Genomic DNA, 19,029 nt, shown 5'->3' with positions numbered 1-19,029 from the left:
ATTTTGTTGAATCTATGCTGTACACAATATGACTGGACTTTCATTTCATAGTGAGACAACCAAACCTGTGCGCTACAGTCTAACTGCAGCCTAACCAATGCCGTGGACATATTTATTACCCCTCTATTATATACTCCATTTATAAAATCTAATTTGCTCTCGGCCATTTTTATAGTTTTATCTAAAATAAGAACAAGAAATGCTGGAAATACTCAGCAGGTCTGGCAGCATCTGTGGAGAGAGGGCTGAAACGTTAACTCTGCTTCTCTCTCCACAGATGCTGCCAGACCTGAGTATTTCCAGCATTTCTTGTTCTTATTTCAGATTTCCAGCATCCGCAGTATTTTGCTTTTAAATTATAGTTTTATCTACCTGCCAAAGAATTGAACCCCATTAATATCTGTTCAAACAATACCATTTGTCAGTTTCCAATGTAGCCAAAATCAGAATCATATATGCTGAAATAAATCAAATGAGCTGTAAAGGATATTTGCATTTAATTAAGTAAAAAAAAAAATCACTGAATTGGTGGAAAATTACGATATGCAAACAAGTTGTAAAATGTACATAGAGAAGGGAAGTGAGCTGCTGTAAGCTTCCTTTGCTGATATGAATGCATTACTTTACCCGATATTCTTAACAATGCCGTTTTATGAGCATAACAAAGTTAACTGGCAATTTATGTTGTTTGATTGAAAGGGAAAGCATTAATCACAAGTTAACAAACTAACAATAAAAGAATCCAAAAATTGTTTAAAATAAAACTAAGGAGGGGTGTTTTAAATGTAGCACAAGTATTTCAACTAGAAATTTCAATGAGATCAATACAGAGATATTTATTACATAGAATTTCAGTGTTTTTAATTAGCCAAGCTTTTCAAAAGATTTCCAGATCATTACTATTATCAAGTTCAATTGCATCTTCTGGATCTAATGTTGGCTTCTCCATATGAACTTCTTCTGTATCCTCAACAGAAGCTAAAGCATCATTTGTGTCGCTAGCAAAAGTCTCTCGTGAAGCATCATCATCCACTTGTAGGTTGAGCTCCTTAATAGCCTGTTTCATCTTTTTCCCAATGATATGGCGCCTCCTTTTTTTAGCTGCTTTTTTGCAATTATATTCTCTCTGATTTTCATCATAAAAAATTTCCTGTTGATTGAAAGCAAGAGACTTTTTCTGACTCAGATACTCAATATGACTGCAACTTAAGTCTTTTAGCTGCAAAAAACAAATAATAATCATGCAGTTTGTGACGATGTTTTGAGAGCTTAACCTACAGATTAACAGAGGAATGCACAGGAGGCCAAAGTCAGTGGAACAAAGTTCTGGGTTGTGAAAAGAAGGGGGACATGTTGGCGAGCTTGACGAGATTACAGAGTTAGGGAGGGGCATAACCGTGAAGGATTTGAACAGGAGGGTAAAAATACATGTTGCAATGATTGTGGTTTAAGAGGCCCTCTAGTGGCCTTATCCAAGTGGCCATTCTTCAAATAAACTATCACTGTGACTATCACAGTAGATCTGAACACTATCTACACATGCACACCTCCAGCAGGCATTCCCATATAATGACGAGCAGCAGAAACACCATGATTATTTCTTTCCATAGCTTAGGAACTCTGAAGCGAAATAGTGTTCTCACTGTTTTTCAACTGAGATTGGCTAAATTGAGGGATCAAACTTGGAAATTTCTGATCACTATAGCTCTGTCAAAAAATACACAGTAAATGATTGCTTCTTTTTCTTCCCTCTCTGGCTCAAAGAATCTTCTCATTTCATTTACAACTGCCCTACTGCTTCTATTAATGCCAACATCTGGTAAATTTTAAGCATAAAGGGGGACCTTACCAAATAGTAGTATTTGATGCTTTACTCAAAAATAATTGAATTCTAACCTTTAGCTGGTCTTGGGTGATACTTGGTGTATTCTTCAACAATTGCAGGTAAACTCCACCAGGTGTTCTTCTGCGACTGCCATCCTGCGTACAAAATATTTTAAAAAAATCTATGACATTGTTCATACAGAAAAATAGCATCTCTTCCTGTAACTGCGTCTCTGCTTACTTACCACTAATTGATTGCCCTACCCACTCCTGTTAGACTTATATTTTTCTTGTTTCCTCTTTACACCTGTCTCAGACTTTTGCATTCTTTCTGCAAACTTTTTCTTTTTGTCTCCTGTAACATCTATTTCTACTCCCTGGATATCTCTCTCACTCATCCTCTCATGGAGACCAAGAGTAAGACCTGCAGCTGCAAACCTTTTAAGGCACAGAAACAGCTCATCTCTCCCTGGGTACAAAGCGACAACACATCTCTCGGGTATTATTGCAACATTAAAACTCCCTTTACAGAACACTTCAAGTATTATAAACTAGGAGATCCCGCCCACCTTGAAGCAAAGTATAAATCTCGCAATCCCACTTTGACCACCCTAGTCTTTAAAAAAAAAACGGCAGTAAGTTGGGATGCCGTAGATATCGATGTGGGTTTAGTGTCGCTCCAATGAGCGGTTCGAGCACCTTTTATGCGAGTTGACTCAGTGCCTGATATCTACTTGCAAGACAGTCCAACAATGGAAGCCTCATGACCTGAACCGGATACCAATGTCTGTTGAGTGTCTTTTTCTTCAGTCACCAATGTATTATGTGCAATGCCACATATCAGCTAGCAGAAAATATAACCATATAAATATAACCCAGCACCCTGTAATCTACAATTCACTGTGTTAAATACCTCGGGAGGTTAGTTTGCAAAAAAGTCTTTACAAATTTATCCTTGTTGAAAAGCTCCCTCAGTAAAACATGAAACAAGTTTCAACTCACAATTGGCTAACTTTCTCTCATATCATGCACTTAACAGCTCACTCAGAGACGTTTTAAATTTATAAATGATCCATAATGTTTGGGGGTATCCTTTATTCATTCAAGTGCCAAGTTAGAACTTGAAGCAGCATAATGACAATAACAATATTCATTGTTCAGCCTAACCTACTGCATTATAGTTTTCAACAAGACTGGTGAAACCAAGCACTCGTGTTCAGCTAATCTAATGGCTGTACCTCCCTCTCCTCCATGACCATGCTGACTCCTTGCTGGAGTCTGATTCCTAAGGTACTAAACTCTGTTCAGTACCTTGCCCAATCAACCATTATTCAGGAGATTTGACAGTGTTGTCAAGCTTTTTGATTGCAACACTGCCCATTCCTCTCCCCACCCAAGTGTTCACACAGACATACACAAATCCAATAGCACCCATGAGCAAAACACCAGTGACTTTCCCTCTTCCTAACCCAGGGATGGAAAGACCAATTATAACATTCCCATCATTCACTCAGCGAAGAATGGCTAATTGAGCAAAGACTGGGGATTGAGGCTGGAATTTTCCTGATGCATATGGTTCAGTTACTCACTGGATAAAGTTGTGGAGTCAGGCATTCATTCAGAAACAGAAAAAGTAGTACTTACAACAATCATGAGTCCACCACTCTGTTCTACCTCAGCCGTTTGAATCAGAAGTTCTATTGCTTTCTTCTTTCCAATAGTTTTCACAATCCTATGAATCAGATCAGTTTTTGGTTCTCTGAGCCTGAATAATTAAAATTCAAATTTTAGTAAAACATTCCACAGCACATATTTCCTAACATGTATACAGCTTCACCATTAGCTAATTGCTCCCCCACCGCCCAAACTGTATCATTTTGATTTAAGGTCAAAGGCCAAGACATTAATGGGGTATATTTCAAAAAAATAAATTTCTATGGAAAAATGAATCCCATGGTCAATGTACAGAAGTTCCAGAAGATGAGCACTAATATTGAATAGACCACTCTGCTTTCCCCTCCAACAGAAAAATAAGGCTAACTTGTTCAACAGGTCTTAAGGCAATGCAAATAGCTAAGTAAAGATATCAAACTTTTCAGTTCCGGATAATCTACACAAACCTAGGTTATAAATGTGCACTATATGTCTCTCTGAATTTAAAGGCAGAATGAGTTACAGATATCCTAAAAAAAAAGTTTTCCAGCTCTGGGATGCACTTTGAATATGTTATATGCATGTATTTCAGTGACGTTAAAATCAGCTCAGTAACTTTCCTTGTTGATAAAGAAGTGAACAGTTTTTGGGGGGTGGAAACCAAAATAGCTGCAAGATGATGTACCCAACAGCAGCAAATTGGCAGAGATTCAACTCCCTATTGCAGATTTTAATCCAATATTTTGTTTGTACTCGTTCATGGGATGTGGGCATCGCTGACAAAGCCAACATTTATTACCCATCCCTAATTGCCCTTGAGCAGGCGGTGGTGAGCTGTCTTCTTGAACTGCTGCAGTCCCTGTGGTGTAGGTACACCCACAGTGCTGTTAGGAAGGGAGTTCCAGGATTTTGACCCAGCAACAGTGAAGGAACGACAATATAGTTCCAAGTCGGGATGGTGTGTGGCTTGGAGGGGAACTTGCAGGTGGTGGTGTTCCCATGCATCTGCTGCCCTGGTCCTTCTAGGCTGTAGAGGTCATGGATTTGGAAGGTGCTGTCAAAGGAGCCTTGGTGAGTGCTGCAGTGCATCTTGTAGATGGTACACGCTGCTGCCACTGTGAGTCAGTGGTGGAGGGAGTGAATGTTGAAGGTGGTGGATGGGTGCCAATCAAGCGGGCTGCTTTGTCATGGATGGAGTTGAGCTTCTTGAGTGTTGTTGGAGCTGCATCCATCCAGGCAAGCGGAGAGTATTCTGTCACACTCCTGACCTGTAGATGGTGGACAGGCATTGGGAGACAGTAGGTGAGTTAGCTGCTGCAGAATTCCTAGCCTCTGACCTGCTCTTGTAGCCACAGTATTTATGTGGCTGGTCCAGTTCAGTTTCTGGTCAATGGTAACCCCCAGGCTGTTGATAGTGGGGGATTCAACGATGGTAATGCCATTGAACATCAAGGGGAGATGGTTAGATTCTCTCTTGCTTAAGTAGACGTTAAATCACTTACGACTGTCATAATAGAGATATGCTGTCCTGTAGTAAGATGTAGGCAGTATGATTCATGTGCTGTTGAAGCTATGTTAAATTATAGGAAGCATCTCTGTGTCTTCTTACGTCACTGATATTTGGACAGAAGAGTACAAGTAGTTGAAAAAAACTTCTTGGCATAGAGCAATTGCTCTGTTAATACTCAATGAGACCCGTAGTTATAAAATCAATATCAGGTCCCTTTATCCCCAAGAACATAAGAAACAGGGGCAGGAGTAGGCCATTCGGCCTCTCAAGCCTGCCCTGCCATTCAATAAGATCATGGCTGATCTGCCTCAGACCTCAACTCCTCTTTCGTCCCAGCTCCTCATAGTCCTTGACTCCCTGAAATTTCAAAAATGTATCTACCTCCTCTTTAAATACTTTCAGTGATCTAGCCTCCACAACTCTCTGGGGAAGAGAATTCCAGACATTCACTACCCTCAAAGAAATTCCTTTGCACCTCAGTTTGAAATGAGCATCCCCTTATTCTGTAACTATGTCCCCTAGTTCGAGATTCCCCCAGTAGTGGAGACATCTTCTCAACATCTACCCTGTCAAGCCTCCTCAGAATCTTGCATGTTTGAATAAGATCACCCCTCATTCTTCTAAACTTTAATGAATAAAGGCCTAAACTGTTTAGCGTTCTTGATAAGTCAATCCCTTCATCCCAGGAATCAGCCTAGTGAATCTCTTTTGAACTGCCTCCAATGCCAGTATATCCTTTCTTAAATACAGGGACCAAAACTGTAAATTGTACTCCAGGTGCGGCCTCACCAACACCCTGTACAGTTGTAACAAGACTTCCCTATTTTTAAACTCCAACCCCTTAGCATTAAAGGCCAAAATCCATTTGCCTTCTTAATTACTTGCTGTACCTGCATGCAAACTTTTTGTGTTTCATGCACAAGAACACCCAGATCCCTCTGTGCTGCAGTATTTTGGAGTCTCTCTCCATTTAAATAATAGTCTGCCTTTTAATTCTTCCTGCCAAAGTGCATGACTCACACTTTCCTACATTAAACTCCATCTGCCAAGTTTTTGCCCACTCACTCAACCTATCTATATACCCTTGCAGATTCCTTATGTCATCATATGCCTTCCCACCTATTTTTGTATTGTCAGCAAATTTGGATATATTACACTCTGTCCCCTCCTCCAAGTCATTAATATAGACAATGAATAATTGAGGCCCTAGGACTGATCCTTGTGACACTCCACTAGTTAAGTCTTTCCAACCTGAAAATGACCCATTAATCCTGACTCTGTCTTCTGTGTGTTAACCAATCCTCAATCCATGCTAATACATTACCCCAATACTGTGAGCTCCTATCTTGTGCAATAATCTTTTACGTGGCACCTTATCGAATGCCTTCTGTAAATCCAAATACACTACATACACCAGTTCCCCTTTATCAACTCTGCTTGTTCTATCCTCAAAGAACTCTAGCAAGTTTGTCAAACATGATTTCCATTTCACAAAACCATGTTGACTGTTTGATTGCGTTAAGCTTTTCTGAATGTCCTACTATTTCTTCCTTAATAATGGACTCTAGCATTTTCCCAACAACCGACGGTAGGTTGACTAGCCTATAGTTTCCTGTGTTTTGTCTCTCTCCCTTCTTGAACAAGGGCGTCACATTAGCAGGTTTCCAATCAGTTGAACATGGCTTCTAAAGTTTTCTTCCTCTTCCCCACCCTCCAGCAGACATCTAGAATCTAATGCTTAAACATTTATCATAGAATTATAGACTGGTTACAGCACAGGAAGTCATTCAGCCTGTTTCTGTCCAGCTCTCTGCAAGGGACAATGCAGTACAAAAGTATAGATCAACACTAAAATTAAACAATTTTAGAAATTTTCAATGATGCTAATCTCCATGCTTTCATCATTAATTGAGTCATTTAGTCAAACCAGCAGGAAGGAAAAGAAGGGTCAGCACAATAAGAGCAATGAACGGTTTCAGATTTCAGTTGGATGTCTTAAAATCTCAACAGATCACACTTGAAATATTGTATGCTTATTTAAATATAAAAAACTAATTACTTGTAAGTACACCAAATGAATGCAGATTACAGTACAAAAATCGGAGCTGCACAATGCCACCCACATAGGAACGGGAGCACGCCATTTAGCAGCTCGAGCCATTTCCGTTATTCAACGAGATCATGGTGATCTGCAACCTAACTCCATATACCCTCCTTAACCCAAATCCTTTAATACCTTTGGTTTAAAAATTTTTACCACAGTTTTAAAATTAACGATTGATCCAGTATCAATTGCCATTTGCGGAATAGAACTCCAAACCTCTACCATCCTTTGTGGATAGCAATGTCTCCTAATTTCACTCCTGAAATGTCTGGCTCTAATTTTTAGACTATGCTTTCTAGTCCCTGACTTCCCAACCAGCAGAAGTAGGGTAAATTGGGAAAAACTCTGTTCCCCTTACTATCTTGAAAACAGCGATCAAATCACCCCTTAACCACTTAATTCCAAGGAATACAACCCTAGTTTGTTTAATTTCTCCTCATAATTTAACCCTTGTAGATCAGGTATCATTCTGATAAATCTATGTTGCAATCTCTCCAAGGACAATATATCCTTCCTAAGGTATAGTGTTCAGAACTCACAGTACTCCAGGTGTAGTTAAACCAGGGCTTTGTACAGCTGAAGTATGATTTCTACCCCCTTACATTCTACCCTAGAAATATAAAAGCCAGCATTCCATGTGCCTTTATGACTATTTTCTGCACCTGTTCAGGACATTTTAATGAACTATGTACCTGGACCCTCAAGTTCCTTGGATTGCCACTGTTCGTAGCTTATCATTTAGAAAGTACTCTGTTCTATCCTTTTTTTGGTCCAAAATGGATGACATCACATCTGCCAATATGGAAATGGATTTGCCACAGTTTGCCCACTCACTTAATGTTACAGTATCTCTTTATAATTTCATGCTTCCATCTACACTGCTTACAATGCCATCTATCTTTGTGTCATCAACAAATTTGGATATGTTGCTTTCTATTCCATAATCTAAGTTTGTTAGTAAACATGGTGAATAGCTGAGGCCCCAGCACAGATTCTTACGGGGCACGACTAGTTACATCCTGCCAATTAGAGTGCCTGCCCATTATCCCAACTCTTTTCTTGCTGCTAAGGCAATTTCCCAACCAGGTCAATAATTTGTTTTCAATTCCATGAAGTACAACTTCACCTAACAGTTCCTTAAGAGGGACTTCATCAAATACCTTCTGTAAGTCAACTTAAATAATATCCATACTGTCATGCAGTCCCCCACCTGCCAAGAATGAGGCACATTGGTTTTGTCATATGAACGTGGAGTTTGAACTGTTGCTGGAGCGAGGAAATGACTTGAACAGATCAGCCGTAGCTGGAAAAAACATTTGCATACTAACAGATGGTGCTTATGTAGACAAAAGACCATTCCCTGACACATTCAACCCACAATGGATGTTGATCATCGGACAGTGAGAGGCTGGGGAAGCACATTCCAGGGCCTGCTGGGTGATACAAACCACAGGGGCCAGGACTGGTTGGACCAGCTGGTCACATAACTAACTGGTTGTTCGAGTTTTTTGAACGAGCCACTGAGTTTGAACTCAGAAAGACTGTGTGCTCCTGGACTGAGAGGATCTCTTTCTCACAAGCCTCAGAATCCACAAAGACACATAAACCCCAAGAAAGAAAAGTCTCTTACAGCGAACAAGGTTTAAGAATAATACTGGGCCCCAACAAAAAGCAAGATCTACTTACAATCAACGACTCTACAGTGAGCTCGAAGAACCGGAACAAAAACCCCGATCAGAGATTGCCTCAAACTTTTCTTCTGCTCTTTTCTGTCTCTATTTGCATGTGTGTATCACGTATGCATGCTAGTGTGGGCGCGTCGTGCATCTGTAGGCGTTAACCGAATTAGAGTTTAAATTTAATAAATTTCAACCTTTCTTCTTTAAACCTAAGAAAACCTGTTTGTGCTGGTTTCTTTGCCTTATAATTGGAAAGCAGTGGACACGGATTCACCAAGGGGGAGCTGAAAAACGGTGTTTAAAATTAAATCTTGTTACGGTAAGACCAGGTGAAGGCTGAGAGGGACCCCAAGACCCCTTTCTCACCTGGTCACAACATAAATTTGGTTGCCACCGTCCAGGATTTTACCCACAGACAAACAAGAGAAATTGGGAACAATTTGGTTTCTGACTTCCAATCAAAAAAAGAGCAAGATTTCAGTACAGGTTTTTTTGTGGTTGTGTGTGATTGAATATCAACATGTCTGCAACCAAAGCTAGTAGCACCCCAAGCCAGGGTGAAGTAACTTGGGATAAGTTAAAAGCACTGTCTATGGAGGAGTTGAGGAAAATAGCTGAGCAGTGGAGGATCACTGTACGTGGCAAGGCTAGGAAGTCTGAACTCCTAAGGCTAGTGGTCAACCATTTTTCCCTGGAATCTGAAGTAGAAACAGGGGTAGAAGCAGACTCCGACAGCATACCGCTAGCAAAGATACAATTGGAACAAAAGAAATTTGAATTACAAGATAGGGAAAGAGAAAGGGAGAGACAGGAGAGAGAGAGAGGCAGGAGATGGAGAAAGAAAGAAACTTCCAGAAGGAACATGAAGAGAATGAGAAGGAACAAGAGAGCGAGAATATTCGGAAGGAATGCGAAGAAAGAGCGCTGAAGCGGCTTGAGGGGCGACAGAGTAACCCCAGTGAGAGCATGGCCAATATGGAGGAGCATAATATGGCCAATAAGGAGGGCTGGGTACAAAATTGTTAAAACTAGCTCAACTAATCCTAAACTTCAATGAGGAAGATGTAGAATAATTTTTGTATCCTTCGAGAAACTGGCAAGGCAGCTAAAATGGCCAGCTGTGACATGGCCTCTTTTATTACAAAGCAAGCTAACCAGAAAAGCCCAAGTACACACAAAAACCCCGATCAGAGATTGCCTCAAACCTTTCCACTTTATTTTTCTTCTGCTCTTTTCTGTCTCTGTGAATGTGTGTATCGCATATGCATACTAGTGTGGGCGCGTCGTTTAGCCGTAGGCGTTAACTGAATTAGAGTTTAAGTTTAATAAATTTCAACCTTTCTTCTTTAAACCTAAGAAAACATGTTTGTGCTGGTTTCTTTGCCTTATAATTGGAAAGCAGTGAACAAGGATTCACCAAGGGGGAGCTGAAGAAAACAGTGTGTAAAATTAAACCCTGTTACACGAAGACCAAGTGAAGGCTGAGAGTGACCCCTAGACCCTTTCTCATCTGGTCGTAACCATAGGCATTCCCCTGTCTCCTACTTTATTCATCTTACCAAAAAATTCAATCAGATTTGTCAGGCATGACCTACTGTTTACAAATCCACTTTGGTAGTAAGAATAGAAAAGTAGAATACTTTTTAAAAAGGTGTGAAACTTTAAAATGCTCATGTTCAGAGAGACTTGGAGGTACTTGTACAAGGAACACAAAGTTAGCATGCAGGTCCAGCAAGCAATTAAGAAGGCAAGTAGCATGTTGGTCCTTATTGCAAGGGGTTTTGAGCACAAAAATAAGAAAGTCGCACTACAATTGCATAGGGCTTTGGTGAGACTTCACCTAAAGTACTGTGCGCGGTTTTGGTCTCCATCTCCAAAGAAGGATATACTTGCCTTGGAGGCGGTACAGTGAAGGTTCACTAGACTGGTCCCTGGGATGAGAGGATTGTCCTGTGATGAAAGGCTGACTAAATTGGGTCTATGCGCTCTGGAGTTTAGAAGAATGAGAGGTGATCTGCTTGAAATCTACAAAATTCTGAAGGGGCTGGACAGGGTAGACACAGAAGTTATTCCTCCAGCTGGCAATTAAAATTGGGAATGGTCAATGGGGATGAGCACAGATATCAGAGGGTTGTGGGGCTGGAAGAGTTTGAAGAGATAGCAGGGGCGAGTCCATGCAGGGATTTGAAAACAAGAATGAGAATTTTAAAAATCAAGACACTGCTTGACCGAAAGGCAATGTAGGTCAACGAGCACAGGGGTGATAGGTGAATGGGATTTTGTGCGAGTTAGGACATGGACAGAGTTTTGGATGACCTCAATGATAGAATGTGAGAGACTAGCCAACAGTGTGCTGGAATAGTCAAGCTTTGAGGTAACAAAGGCATGAATGAGAATCTCAGCAGCAGATGAACTGAGGTCGGCACAATATCGAATGATGTAAAGGAGGTGGAAACAGGCAGTCTGAGTGATGGCATAAATGTGGTCAGAAGCTCATCTTCAGGTCAAATATGACACCAAGGTTGCGAACAGTCTGGTTTAGTCTCAGACAGTTGCTAGGGTAAGGGATGGAGGCGAGTTTGGAGCAGGGACCTAAAATAATGGCTTCAGTATTCCCAATGTTTAACTGGAGGAAGTTTCTGCTCATCCAATAGTGGATATCGGATAAGCAGCATGATTTAGCAAAAGTGAAGGAGTCGAGAGAATCTGTATGAAAGTTGAAATCCTCCAAACAAACCACTCTGCCTTTACTACATGCTTGTTTACTCTCTGCAGTTATACAATCTACCACTTCACAGCTGCTACCAGGGGCTTATACACAACTCCCACTAATTTTAAACTTTTTCCAATTCTTAATTCTACCCATAAAGTCTCCACTGCCTGCTTCCTTCTCGTTATATCCTCTCTTAGCCCTGAAGTGATTTCATCCCTAATCACGAAGGCTATTCCTCCCTCTCTACCATTTTCCCCATCTTTCCTGTAGACCTTATAACCTGGTATATTTAGCTCTCAGTCCTGACCATCTTGCACTCATGCAGTAATAGATACTATGTCATACCCTCCAAGTTGAATTTGACTTCTAGTTACTCAGTTATTGACTTACAAGTATAACAGCTACTGTACTGCAGACTTGAGATGGTACCTCTTACAATAACGGCTCTGCATCACATTGGGCAGCCAAAACACCTCATGCTCCCAGGCACAGAAGTATAGAATTTCTCATCAGTGTCCAAATGCTGGTTAAGTTTGTTAATACTACCCAACAGCCAAAGGCTAGTTAGCTCCTTGGCAACTTGAAACAGTTAAAAAGAGATTGAAAATATTCCCAAGCAGTATAGCTGCCTAGAAACAAAGTTCTTGTGTACCATTTGTAGCTATAATGCAGCTGCATTCAAAGCTGAAGAGGTGAGGCACAGTAGCCTCATGGTGGTCTCAAATAGTCTGACAGTAGCTTTAGTTGGATCAAATTCTCCCAAGTTACATTACAGTTGATAAGCCAAAACCACTTAGTTTCCATTGATTCCCTGGAATGAGGGCATAAAGCATGCACAATATTAGAAAGGGCAGCACAAGTTGAGAGTGTTGTCACTCTAGTAAAGGTATGCAATCACATTTCTAATACAAGTTATGTGGGGCAGGAAGAAAACTTTAAAGGGCCATCAAATGCCTTCCACCAGCTGGCTCAAGAGCAGCAATACCATAAATGCTCAATATCATACACTTTTTCATCCTAGATACTGTAGCATGTCAGTGAGCTTGTGATTTTACTCATGGCACAGTTGACATATGGAGCCCAGCTATTTCACCTATAAAAGGGAAAAAATGTAAGACTAGTTACATTTTAATCAGCCATTTCACTTACCGCTTGGAGGCTGAGATAGCCCTGTCTTTGCTCCTTAATTAAGAAACACTGTGGCCTTTGTCAAACACTAGAAGAGAATGAACAGTATTGAATCACAGTTTGATGGCCATTTCACAGCTGGGTACACCACAGCGGCTTAGAGGCAAGTTTGCTGAGGGTCACGCATGAAGGGGATGCAAATTGCAGATGGCACATTACTACTACCTCTGCAACAAAATTTTCATTTCTCATATTCCAGATAATCCATATTTAGCAAAACTGTAAAGAGCACACACTAACCTGTAAGCTATTTCATCCGAAATCTTATTTGGACTATCATCTTCCTTAATATCATATTTGCCCTTATAGTCCATTTCAAGCCTTTCCCCCAGCCTCTCCCTGACTGGCCTTTTTCGCTTGAGGTTACTTTGATTACACTCTTCCTGGCTTTTGCTTTTCTTTCTGTCCTGTACATATTCATCCAATTCAACTTCTAATTTATTCATTTCCTCTTCCTCCTCCTCCTGACGTTGCTTATCCATCATCTTCTTTGCCAGCACATAATTATAAGTCTCAGACTGCCGAGAATTCATGTCGATGTTGCCCTCCATTCCCAGAATCCCCAGCTCTGTTGCCACAGCATCTTGATTTTGTTCCTGCAACACAGAGCCCCAAATATTGTTAACTTTGCGACCTCCTGCTTTGACAGAATTTCCAGTCCCTGTAAAACCATCTCCAACTAGGCCAAAAGGAAAGACTGGAGGTTTGAATGGTAGATTGTTTCCACTGTGTGAACACTTCTGACGTTTCCTTCGCCACAGGAGTCTTTCATCTTCATCAGAATCATGATCACTGTCTTCACTTGAATTGTCAGATGCTGTGCTTCGGTAGCGACTGCTCAAATCAAATGAAGATGGATGAGCCCGCATATCATTTTGTGCGCTAAAGGGTGTTGAAGAGAAGTTGAGGACAGCAGCTTGATGGTTCTACAAATGAAGCACAATACAATTAGTAAATATGGCCAATGCAATCAATTTAGTGATAATAATCAGTACTTTGGAAAACAATAATAGAAGTGATCATTTCCTGTCGAAAAACTTGACTTCCTGTTATCACTCCGCCTCCTCCCTCCACCCTACCCCCACCCTCAGAGTCTTCCAAATTTATTTCTCCAGTTATAAATTCCTACACCCACATTCATAATGCATTTGGTGGTAGCATAGTGGTAATGTCACTGGACTAGTAATTCAGAGGCCCAGGTTAATGCTCCGGGGACATGGGTTCGAATCCCACCATGGTAGATGGTGGAATTTGAATTCAATTAATAAATCTAGAATTAAAAGCAAGTCTAGTGGTGACCATGAAACCATTGTCAATTGTTGTAAAAACCCATATGGTTCACTAATGTCCTTGAGGGAAAGAAATCTGCTGTCCTTACCTGGTCTGGCCAACATGCAACTCCAGATCCACAGCAATGTGGTTGACTCTTAAATGCCCTCTGAAATAGCCTAGAAAGCCACTCAGTTAGATCAATCTGCTACAATGTGCAAGAAAAGGAATGAAACCAGACAGAACACCCAGCAATCGACCTCTTCACCAGAAATGACAACGGCAAAGCCAGCCACGTCGACCCTGCAGAGTCCTCCTTATTAACATCTGGGGGCTTGTGCCAAAATTGGGAGAGCTGTCCCACAGACTAGTCAAGCAATAGCTTGACATAGTCATACTCATGGAATCATACTTTACAGACAATATCTGAAACACCCCCATCACCATCCCTGGGTTTGTCCTGTCCCACAGGTGGTGGCATAGTGGTATACGGTCAGGAGGGAATTGCCCTGGGAGTACTCAACATTGACTGCAGACCCCATGAAGTCTTATGGCATCAGGTGAAACATGGGCAAAGAAACCTCCTGCTGATTATCACCTACTGCCCTCTCTCAGCTGAAGAAGCAGGACTGCTCCATGTTGAATATCAATTGGAAGAAGCACGGAGGGTATCAAGGGCATAAAAATGTATGCTGCGTGGGGGACTTCAATTTCTATCACCAAGAGTAGCTCGGTAGCACCACTACTGACCGAGCTAGGTGGTGAGGGAACCAAGAGGGAAAAGCATACTTGACCTCGTCCTCACCAATCTACCTGTTACAGATGCATCTGTCCATGATAGTATTAGTAGGAGTGACCACCACAGAGTCCTGCTGGAGATGAAATCCTGTATTTACATTGAGGATACCCACCATCGTGTTGTGTGGCACTACCACCGTACTAAATGGGACAGATTTCGAACAGATCTAGCAACTCAAAACTGGGCATCCATGAGGTGGTGTGTGCTATTAGCAGCAGCAGAATTGTATTCAACCACATCTGTAACCTCATGGGCCGGTATAACCCCTACTCTACCGTTACCATCAAGCTGGGGACCAACCCTGGTTCAATGAAGAGTGCAGGAGGGCATGTCAAGAGCAGCACCAGGCATACCTCAAAATGAGGTGTCAGACTGCTGAAGCTACAACACAGGACTACTTGCATGCCAAACTGAGGAAGGAGCATGCAATGCACAGGGCTAAGCAATCTAAGCAACCAATGGATTAGATCTAAGCTCTACAGTCCTGCCACATCCAGTCGTGAATGGTGGTGGACAATTAAACAATTAACAGAAGGAGGAGGGGGCTCCACAAACTTCAACGATGGGGGAGCCCAGCAAATCAGTGTAAAAGATAAGGCTGAAGCATTTGCAACAATGCTGGCCTAGCCAGCGACACCCACATTTCACGTACGAATAAAAAAAAAAGTGCTGACAACAAACATGTCCCCACACTGCCGTACATAGGTGCAGCTCAAGGCAAACAAATAGTCTAAGAATGGAACCCCTTTCCTCTAAATATTACAGCGTTCTCAGGACAGTTGGAAGTCTGTTTGCTATGAAGTTTACAAGTCTGATCAACCTGAACGAGATTTGGGACTGGCCTACATGTGACTCCAGACCCACAGGAATGTGGTTGACTCTTAAATGCCCTATGATATGGCCTAGCAAGCCGCTCAGTTCAAAGGCAATTAGGGATGGGCAACAAATGCTGTCCTAGCCAGCGACGCTCACGTCCCGTGAATGAATTAAAAAAAACAGAGACTTGGTTCAAAAAAGGGCTGGACTGGGTACTAAATATTCCTGGATGAGGTATTCAGCAAAGATAGGGAAATAAAGAAGGAGGGGTAGCAGTATTGATCAAGGTGAACATTACAGTGAAGAGAGAGAATGTCCTACAGAGTCAAGAAATAATAAAGGTACCATTACATTGCTGCAGGTATTCTATAGGCCACCAACTAGTGGAAAAGATATAGAGGAACAAATTTGCAAGGAAATTACAGAATTATGGTATAATTTCATGGGTGACATGAATTATTCTAATATAGACTAGGATAGTAATAGTGTAAAGGGCAGAGAAGGACAAGAGTTTCTACTGTAGGTTCAGGAGAATTTTCTACATTAGTGTGTTTCGAGCCCAACAAGGAAGAAGGCATTGCTGGATCTGGTTCTGGGGAATGTAGTGGGTCAAGTAAAGCAAGTGCCAGTAGGGGAACATTTAGGGAGACAGTGATCATTGTATCATAGCATTTAGGTTCGCTATGGAAAATGACAAGGAGCAATCCTAAGTAAAAATAATGAATTGGGTGAGGGCCAACTTCAATCGGGTGAGAACGGATTAGCCCACATAAATTGGAATTAAAGATTGTCAGGCAAAACCACAATGTAACAATGGGCTGTCTTTAAAGAGAAGGTAGTTAGGGTACAGTCAATGTAAATCCCCATGAGGGAAAAACAAATCCAGAGCTCCTTGGATGACGAAAAAGCTAGAGAGTAAGCTGAAGCAGAAAAAGGATGCATATGACAAATGTCAGGTGGGTAATGCAAGTCAGAACCAGGCTGAATATAGAAGGTTCAGAAAGGAAATGAAAAAACAAAGAGAAGCATTGAGACAGTATGAGAAGAGACTGGCAGCTAACATAAAATGGAATCCAAAAGTCAACTATGGACCTATAAATAGTAAAATGCGGTAAAAGGTGAAGTGGGGCCGATTAGGGACCTAAAAGGGGATTACGCTTGGAGGCAAGGTTGAGGTACTAAATGAGTACTTTGCATCTGTCTTTACCGAGTAAGATGCCGCCCAAGTCATATTGAAAGAGGAGGTAGCTGAGACAGTGGATGAGCTAAAAGTTGATGGAGAGGAGGTATTAGGCTGGCTCTATTTAAAGTTGATAAGTCACCAGGATCAATTTAAAATGCATCCAAGGATACTGTGAGAAATAAGGGTGGAAATTGCAGAGGCACTGACCAAAATCTTCCAAACCTCCTTAGATATAAGATCGGTGCCAGAGGAGTGGAGAATTGCAATGTTACACCCTTGTTCAAGGAAGGATGCAAGGACAAGCCCAGCAACTACAAGCCTTGGTGGTGGGAAAGTTTTTAGAATTATAGTTCAGGATAAAATTAACAGTTACTTGGACAAATGTGGAAGTCAGCACGGATTTGTTAAGGGCAAATCATGTTTAACTAACTTGCTTGAGTTTTTCTGATGAGAGTATTGCAGTTGATGTGGTGTACATGGACTTTCAAAAGACATTTGATAAAATGCCACAAAACAAGCTTCTCAACAAAGTGTTAGGACCCCTACTTATACAGTGCACAATTGCAAAGGTTGCAGATGACACAAAACTTGGAAGTACTGTGAACTGGGGGAGGGGGGAAAAGGGAGGCTACAGAAAGGGTTTGAAAACAGAATATGAAATTTTAAAATGAAGCTGGATCGTGAGCCAATGTAGGTCAGCGAGGACAGGGGTGATGGGTGAACGGGACTGGTGAGCGTTAGGATACGGGCAGCAGAAGGCCTGGGTTTAACAACTCAGTCATGAGATAATAGGACCGACAATGCAGCACTCCACAAGACTGCATAACACGTGGGCTCAGAGGACAGCAGAAAGGTAGCGGCTGCAAAAGCAATCAGATCCCAGTCATATACATCAGGAGAGAATTGCTTTTGAGAAAATATTAATCATTCAGTAATTTCACTGCAAAAAATCCAGTAAAACAAAGCCAGTAATTTCAGCCTCTAATGGTGGGGTGAGGAAGAGGGGAAGGCGCGCTGCTTTGCTCCATTAAACAGTCACAATGTGAGCCAGTGCGCGCCTCACACGCCCGGGAGAGTCCAGCCCAGAGGCGCCGCTACCCCGGCCGGGGACATTCTCATCTCCACATTAAAGAACAGGGAGGGTCTCCTCTCCCCCCCACCTCCTACATCGTCACTGAGCGACATCAGCTCAGACCGCGGTCTCGCTTTCCCCACTACCTGCGGCTCAGCGGTGGTTGTCATCTCCGAATCGGACTCTGAGTCCAACACCTCCCCATCTTCCAGCGGAGCCGCCATCGCTGGAGCTGGCCCTGGAAACAAACGCCGGTACTTCCGGGTCACAGGGCCCGCCTTTACCTGCTCTGAGCATGGTGATTGCTGCTGCTGCTGCCTTCACCCACCCTCAACTCATCGCGGAAAACTGAATGCGACAACAGGGCGGCGCAGTGGTTAGCACCGCAGCCTCACAGCTCCAGTGACCCGGGTTCAGTTCTGGGTACTGCCTGTGCGGAGTTTGCAAGGTCTCCCTGTGACCGCGTGGGTTTTTGCCGGGTGCTCCGGTTTCCTCCCACCACCAAAGACTTGCAGGTGATAGGTAAATTGGCCATTGTAAATTGCGCCTAGTGTAGGTAGGTGGTAGGGTTAGTATAAATGGGTGGTTCTTGGTCGGCACAGACTCGGTGGGCCGAAGGGCTGTAATCTCTAAATAACTAAATAAAAATAAATAAACAGAAGCAGCGATCACGAGAGGGAAGAGGGAACAGCGAGAGGTTTGGGTTCAATTCGTTTCTTGTGACAAATTGAGCAGCGCCATCTTTATTACTGGCAGCTGCCTGTGACGTTTCTGTCCATGAGGCTGTATTTGCGCACGTGCCAGTACTGTCACCTAGTGGTTGGGTTGTTAGCAAACGCAGCCATTAATTATAAACTAAAAACAAAAAGTGCGGGAAATACTCAGCAGGTCAGGCAGCACCTGTGGAGAGAGAAGCAGAGTTTCATGTCCGTGACCTTTCATCAGAATTAGAGTTTAAGTAAGTTTAATAAATTTCACTTTTCTTCTTTAAACCAAAGAAAACCTGGTGTGTTCATTTCTTTGCCTTATAATTGGAAACAAAGTGATTCTTGACAACGCAGCCGGCAGGGACGTCATCCGACTGCGCCAACCTGCGCACATGCACAAACGGGCTCCTGCTCTCTGCGTGTGTGCTGCGTTCCACATTGCCAGGAACAGTTGGCACATGCGCAGATGACGTCATCACGTAAATTGCCAGGACTGGTACACGCTTGCCCAG

General features: G+C 42.2%; 1 protein-coding gene across 2 annotated transcripts; it reads right to left on the bottom strand.

The window, feature by feature from the left end:
• Positions 1–478: 478 nt before the first annotated feature.
• Positions 479–18,098, bottom strand: phax (phosphorylated adaptor for RNA export). 2 transcript variants are annotated; one of them, XM_068029942.1, is made up of 5 exons: positions 17,957–18,098; positions 12,912–13,597; positions 3,469–3,589; positions 1,897–1,980; positions 479–1,219 (listed from the first exon to the last, which is right to left on the bottom strand). In XM_068029942.1, the coding sequence occupies exons 1-5, from the start codon at positions 18,032–18,034 to the stop codon at positions 878–880; spliced, it is 1,311 nt and encodes a 436-aa protein (XP_067886043.1). In that variant the 5' UTR covers positions 18,035–18,098; the 3' UTR covers positions 479–877. The 2 variants fall into 2 exon arrangements, with proteins under 2 accessions (XP_067886043.1, XP_067886044.1); XM_068029943.1 differs by having other exon boundaries at positions 479–1,150; positions 17,957–18,089.
• Positions 18,099–19,029: the final 931 nt, after the last annotated feature.

The sequence above is a fragment of the Heterodontus francisci genome, chromosome 4 (genome assembly GCF_036365525.1).
Source record: "Heterodontus francisci isolate sHetFra1 chromosome 4, sHetFra1.hap1, whole genome shotgun sequence".
Classification (NCBI taxonomy): Eukaryota; Metazoa; Chordata; class Chondrichthyes; order Heterodontiformes; family Heterodontidae; genus Heterodontus; species Heterodontus francisci.
The sequence above is the reverse complement of the archived record's forward strand: the minus strand, read 5'-3'. Positions and strand labels throughout refer to the sequence as shown.

Bases quoted from the DNA above. Each gene is read 5' to 3' on its own strand.
- phax (XM_068029942.1), bottom strand. From the start codon at position 18,034: ATGGCGGCTCCGCTGGAAGATGGGGAGGTGTTGGACTCAGAGTCCGAT. The intron at 1,981-3,468 runs GTAAGTACTACT...TTTTGTACGCAG, and splicing joins GTGGTGGACTCATGATTGTT to GATGGCAGTCGCAGAAGAAC. The intron at 1,220-1,896 runs GTTAGAATTCAA...TGTTTTTTGCAG, and splicing joins TCACCCAAGACCAGCTAAAG to CTAAAAGACTTAAGTTGCAG.